Below are 6,400 nucleotides of genomic sequence, written 5' to 3' on the forward strand. Positions count from 1 at the left end.
AAGAAAAAAAAAAAGATTAACTCTAATAATAAATGGCTAAAAGATTAGGTACATATGAATTTATAAGGTAGAGATTTTTTATCTTTGTCTCTCTCTTTTTTCTTTTTTTTTTTAAATAATGGGTAGATTGATGACCTATACAAAGAAAAAGAAAATAAAAAAGAAAACGTTAACATTCATCACGTTTAAAAGCATGCCAAATTACACAACCAATGGGAGAAATACACTACTACTGCTAGAGACGAGACTGCCGTGGCTCTCTTATCTCCAATCTCCCCCATACGTCCAAATGAGGATGTTGGCATTTTTGGACAATTCAAATTTGGCAGGACAGGATTCTAAAATATTTTCTTCAGTTCAATGCATGGCGGGGCGATGCCTATAAATAGTAGTCCGACACCCGGCCTTTTATTATGCATTATCCTTAGTTGTTGATTCAACCACACGTCAACCTAACGGTGAGACCATTTCTTTATCATTATCGTTTATCTGATCCAAACTTCTGAAGACTTTTCGATTCCCGATGCCCCATCAATCCGTCCCTGTTATTTTATTACTTTAGTATTTTCAATCTCCATCGTCTTGAAAAAATTTATTGGCCGCCAATATTTTATTTTTCTTAGTTCTATTTTGCTTGGCTCTTAATTTTGCTTGGCTCTTATAATACGCAACCAAAAAGAATTAGGTTCTTGTTCTGTTCATACCTTCTTTCACCAGCAATTTTCCGGGAACTTGTATTTCTGGGAAAATTTTCTTTATTTTGATCCCACAAGTTTTTTTTTGGAAATATTGAGTTGATTCGAGGACCCATTTGGTTATTGATAAAAGGGTCGTTTTCAAAATTGAATCTTGGGGGTTCCATCTGGACATTGTTTTTGATTAGTTTTCCTGGAAAGCTCTAGTTCCTGGAAGAATTTCATTGCTTCAAGGTGTAACTGAAAGACGCTTTTGGCTGCCGATGATATGTTGAGGCTTGGCAATTTGATGATATCTTGAGGCTGAATTTCTCGAATTCGCATGCCCCCAAGAGGTTGGAATCTTTTTCTTTGACTTTCCTCAACATATTTAGCTTGATTAAGTTCTAGCGTAACTTTAGGTTATTTGTTTATCGATTCCCATCCTTATTCTTCAAAATTTGTCAATTTGATTAGAAAAGCAGTAGCCAGACTTCTCTCTATTATAGAAAATTCAGCTTCTTTAATCGGAATTGGATTGTTTATAAGCCAATAGAGAAACAAATTCTCGGGATAAACTTCTCTCCGCTTAGGTATGGATGTAAGCAATGAGGCAAGTGTTGATGCTTTCTCCATTGGACCTTCAAGTATTATGGGAAGGACCATTGCTTTTAGAGTCTTATTTTGTAAGTCAATCTCACAATTGAGGCATCAACTGATTCATATGTTGTTAGTATATTTGTACAAAGCTAAGGTGTATTTGAATACCTACTTGACCCCTTTGATCTCGTGGCTTCATCCGCGGAACCCACAAGGGATATTAGTATTGGTGACATTAATAGCTTTCTCATTGAAAAGATACACTAACTTGAAAATGAGGGCTGAGATGGTTTATAGGAGGAAGTTTTGGAGGAATATGATGAGAACTGCCTTGACCTATGAGGAATGGGCTCATGCTGCTAAGATGCTGGATAAAGAAACCACTAAAATGAATGAAGCTGATCTGTATGATGAAGAACTTGTAAGGAATAAACTTCAAGAGCTTCGGCATCGTCGCCAAGAGGGGTCTCTCAGGGACATTGTATTTTGTATGAGAGCTGACCTTGTTCGGAATCTTGGCAATATGTGCAATCCAGAACTTCACAAGGGTAGGCTTCATGTTCCTAGACTTATAAAGGACTATATAGATGAAGTCTCAACTCAGTTGAGGATGGTTTGTGACTCTGATTCAGAGGAGCTTTTATTGGAGGAGAAGCTTGCTTTTATGCATGAGACGAGGCATGCCTTTGGTAGGACAGCTTTGCTTTTAAGTGGGGGTGCTTCTCTTGGAGCATTCCACATAGGTGTGGTCAAAACATTGGTTGAACACAAGCTTATGCCACGGATAATTGCAGGGTCCAGCGTTGGGTCCATTATGTGTTCTGTTGTTGCAACTAGGTCTTGGCCTGAGCTCCAGAGTTTCTTTGAGGATTCCTGGCACTCTTTGCAATTCTTTGATCAAATGGGAGGAATATTTACAGTTTTTAAGAGAGTAACGACCCAAGGTGCTGTTCATGACATCAGACAATTGCAAATGATGTTAAGACATCTTACGAACAATCTAACTTTCCAGGAGGCCTATGATATGACTGGCAGGATTCTAGGGATTACAGTTTGCTCCCCAAGGAAGCATGAACCTCCTAGATGCCTCAACTACTTGACTTCACCTCATGTTGTTATATGGAGTGCAGTCACAGCTTCTTGTGCTTTTCCTGGCCTTTTTGAAGCTCAAGAGCTGATGGCGAAAGATAGAAGTGGAGAGATCGTTCCTTATCATCCACCATTTCATTTAGGACCTGAGGAGGGCTCTGGTACATCTGCACGTCGATGGAGGGATGGTAGTTTGGAGGTGGATTTACCCATGATGCAGTTGAAAGAGCTTTTCAATGTTAACCATTTTATTGTCAGTCAAGCAAATCCTCATATTGCACCTTTACTGAGAATTAAGGACTTAGTAAGAGCCTATGGAGGCAATTTTGCTGCAAAGGTTTGTTGTCTCAGTCTTTATTATTTGCTTTGCAGTCAGTTTTGATAGGCCAAATGAAAGCCATTTTTCAAATTTCTAGAAGAGATACTGTAGTTATCATTACTACACTTTTAGGTGGTCTATCCTGTTATCCATTTTCTTATTTATTAACAATTATGCTGCAACGACTTGACATGTCAATGTAATTATGACTGTCTAGCTTGCTCATCTGGTGGAGATGGAGGTGAAACACAGATGCAATCAAACACTGGAACTTGGTTTCCCACTGGGGGGATTGGCCAAGCTGTTTGCTCAGGATTGGGAGGGCGATGTGACTGTCGTTATGCCAGCAACTCTAGCTCAGGTACATAAAGATATTTCTCCACTTTAAACTTAGGGAAGTGTTACTCTTACCAGGAGTGAAGAATAAGACTCTTCCAGAGACTAAACCCAATTCCCTTCCCAAAAAAAAAAAAAAATCCCACCGCCCACCTGCCAACAACAGCAAAAGCAAGGAGCTTATTCAGAATAACACATTATTGAGAAATTTTGAGAATTATACTCCATCATCAAACAGGATGAAAAGATATATTCACTTTCCAATTCTTGCCTCTCCATGTAATGGTTTTAAGTGTTTCATTCAAGATGTAGTTCTCCTAAGAATGCAGCTAGGTAGTAGCTGGCTTACAAGAACTGATCGGCTAGCTCATTACACCATATAGTTTTTTCTGGGTGATTCAATTCCATTACTTCTCTACACCTGGGTGTTAGTTTGTCTGTTCTAGATAGTTGGGAATGTTGTTTTCAATCCTTTTAGACCATGAATTGTCATTCGTCTTTTTTAGGCTGATTTGTGATTATATATGAATGTAATTTCTTTAGAGCGTTGCACGAGAGGTGCTTATATCCGTGATCTGGATAAGATTTTGTTGTAGTTATCCAAAACCATCAAGTTTACTGGATTAGCAACCCTGTATCAATTATTTGTAGATTAATTTTTTTCTTTTGAAAAAGACTAAACTTGAGCATATGCGGTTAACTCTTTTCTTTATTCTTTCAGTATTCAAAAATCATTCAAAATCCCTCTAATGTGGAGATTCAGAAGTCAGCCAACCAGGGAAGGAGGTGCACTTGGGAGAAGCTGTCAGCAATAAAAGCAAACTGTGGAATTGAGCTAGCTCTTGATGAGAGTGTTGGTATACTTAACCACATGCGAAGGCTCAAAAGGAGTGCTGAAAGAGCTGCTGCTGCTTCGCATGGATTGGCCAGCACAGTCAGATTCAATGCATCCAAAAGGATCCCTTCTTGGAACTGTATTGCACGAGAGAACTCAGCAGGATCCCTAGAGGAAGATCTACTTGCTGATGTTGCTTCCTCGTTTCATCATGGTGGCAGTGGATCGGCAGGACCTACTGGGAGAAATTGGCGAGCCTGCCGAAACACACACGATGGAAGTGATAGTGAGTCTGAAAGTGCTGATCTCAATTCTTGGACAAGATCTGGTGGCCCCTTGATGAGGACGACCTCAGCTGACAAGTTTATAGACTTTCTCCAGAATTTGGACATTGATAGCAGGTTGAACAGAGGAATGGTGGTTCAACCTGGCAGCGCAGTGACCCAGATGGGTGGCAGAGATGGACTACATCAAGTCTCATGGACAACGACTCCAGATAGAAATTTGGAGACAGAATTTGATCAAAGAGAGTTTGGTTCCAGAGTTCCAACCACTGGTTCTAGCATTATGGTAGCTGAGGGTGACCTGTTGCAGCCTGAAAGAATACGCAATGGAATTATGTTCAATATTGTGAAGAAAGAAGATCTAACACCAACAACCAGGAGTCGTGAATCAAGTATTAGTTCTCCACGTGATTCACCGCATGATCCACTACCTGAATGTGTGCAACTTGAATGTCTAGAAACAGGACTGGATTCTAGCTCAGTATCTGAATCCGATGATGATCCTGGTGAAGTGGAAAATAATCTAAACGAACACGATGCTGATTGTGTCCCTGATAATCATCCTAATGTAGATCAAGGTAACAGCTAGTATGGTGTAGTTGTATCAGCTACCTTGATGATGTAATACTGGAGTTTACAGATTCGACTTTAGCAGAATCTTACTCAGATGAAAGCAGAAAAGAATAGAAATTTGTGAATCAGCATTTGTCATTGTGCTAGAGCTTATTCCAATGAGATGGCACTTGTATATAAGCTGTAAAACTGTGAATAGAATTACTAGCAGGATCTGGATTTATGCTTGGTTGTACTAAATCAAAGTTGTAATGGTTTCTCTTGTTGTTCCACCGGTATGAGAAGTTCTTCTTTCTCCATGTCAAGTATGAGGACAACTTTGAAAATGTGTTTATGAACTTTTTCTGATTTCATAGTGCCTCTCAACCCTTTTTTTTTTTTAATATAATTTTTGAAATTTGTCCAAATATTAGTTGGGCAGAAGGCAAGCAAGTCAATGTAGAATTATCTATTATCGAATTTATCCTAGAAGCTAGATGGTTGCAATTATTAACCCTCAAAACTTCATTTTCAAGAAAAGCTCTGATAATCACAATCGGAAAAGGCTATCTGGTAAAGTGTTCCATCTATTGTGTAATTGACAAATTAAAAATTAATTAAAAGGTGTCTAATTACAAAACATGCTTGACAAGTTTTATGCAAAATGAGAGAAAATGTTTAGAAAAATTGATTTTACAATTTCTTGTATCGAAACTAAGAATCTTATGATCACTTGATCAATGTCGATACCAACTAAGTTGGGTTGTAAGGACATTAATTTTGCTAAATAAGAACAGAATCCAAGCGGGGAACATGTAGATTGGACCTAATTTATATCCATTTATTTGGGCCTGAAATGCTTAGGGTAATTTGGGCGTTTAGGAAGGAATTGCTTTGGGCTTCAACCTGCAGGCAGCAGCCATGCATTGTTGCAGTCTGAAAGAGTCCACTTTAACAATTTGGCTAAGGAAACTGTTCAGGAAAAGTTTTCAACATTGACATTGAGAACTGGGGCCACTGGCCTTTAATTTTCTTGTTTTTTTTCCCTCTGTTTTTATTTTTTGGGCACAAAGGCTGGCTGTTTATGTTGGTTCTAGGATGTCTATTTCTTTTCATCAAACAGTTCTTCTTGTTCCATGCTTTGGGAAATTGCATGTGGATGTTGTTCACCACGTTGAAGGCATTTGTAGCATGGCAAAATTGACATCAATTTTCCAATCTATCTTCCAAAGTGGGAATTTGTAGTTTCATTTTAAATAGTTTAAAATCAATAAAGGGCACATGTTTGAGGAAAAATGTCTCTCTTTCTTTTTCTTTTTTTTTTTTGGGTTCGAAATTGATCCTGAAAATGATAAAATTCAAGAAGGTAATTTGCGCTAGACGGTGACAATTATGGAAGTAGTGCCTAACATTAGTTTTAAGGTCTAATTTTAGCCTTCAGAATGTGATAAAATGTTCTCTATGATCAAGCCAACTCTTTTTTTTTAGACATTTACCATGGATGTTCGTGGACTTGCATCTTGTCATTTCCTAACTTAAAAATAATACCTTGTGCATCTAATGTGCCTGCTAATTCAATAGAAGCAGCAACAAATATTTGTGGCTATTGTTTAGAAAATGTTTGGCTAAGGAGAATTGTCAGTTACAATTATTTTATCACCAAAAAAAAAATGAGCAATGCCTCGTTCCCTAAGGAAAGAAGCATAAATTC

At 38.2% G+C, this 6,400-nt stretch overlaps 1 protein-coding gene across 1 annotated transcript; it reads left to right on the forward strand.

Moving 5' to 3' along the window:
- Positions 1-318: 318 nt before the first annotated feature.
- On the forward strand, positions 319-5,009 carry LOC113692478 (triacylglycerol lipase SDP1). The gene is made up of 3 exons (XM_027210889.2): positions 319-2,700; positions 2,900-3,043; positions 3,740-5,009. The coding sequence occupies exons 1-3, from the start codon at positions 1,270-1,272 to the stop codon at positions 4,724-4,726; spliced, it is 2,562 nt and encodes an 853-aa protein (XP_027066690.2). The 5' UTR covers positions 319-1,269; the 3' UTR covers positions 4,727-5,009.
- The last annotated feature ends 1,391 nt before the right edge of the window (positions 5,010-6,400 follow it).

This window comes from Coffea arabica, chromosome 6e (assembly GCF_036785885.1).
Source record: "Coffea arabica cultivar ET-39 chromosome 6e, Coffea Arabica ET-39 HiFi, whole genome shotgun sequence".
NCBI lineage: Eukaryota > Viridiplantae > Streptophyta > Magnoliopsida > Gentianales > Rubiaceae > Coffea > Coffea arabica.

What these genes read in the sequence shown, in the direction of transcription:
- LOC113692478 (XM_027210889.2), top strand. Translation starts at nt 1,270, where the DNA reads ATGGATGTAAGCAATGAGGCAAGTGTTGATGCTTTCTCCATTGGACCT. An exon ending in GAGGCAATTTTGCTGCAAAG is followed by an intron (nt 2,701 to 2,899) that starts GTTTGTTGTCTC and finishes ATGACTGTCTAG; the next exon opens with CTTGCTCATCTGGTGGAGAT. An exon ending in TGCCAGCAACTCTAGCTCAG is followed by an intron (nt 3,044 to 3,739) that starts GTACATAAAGAT and finishes TTATTCTTTCAG; the next exon opens with TATTCAAAAATCATTCAAAA.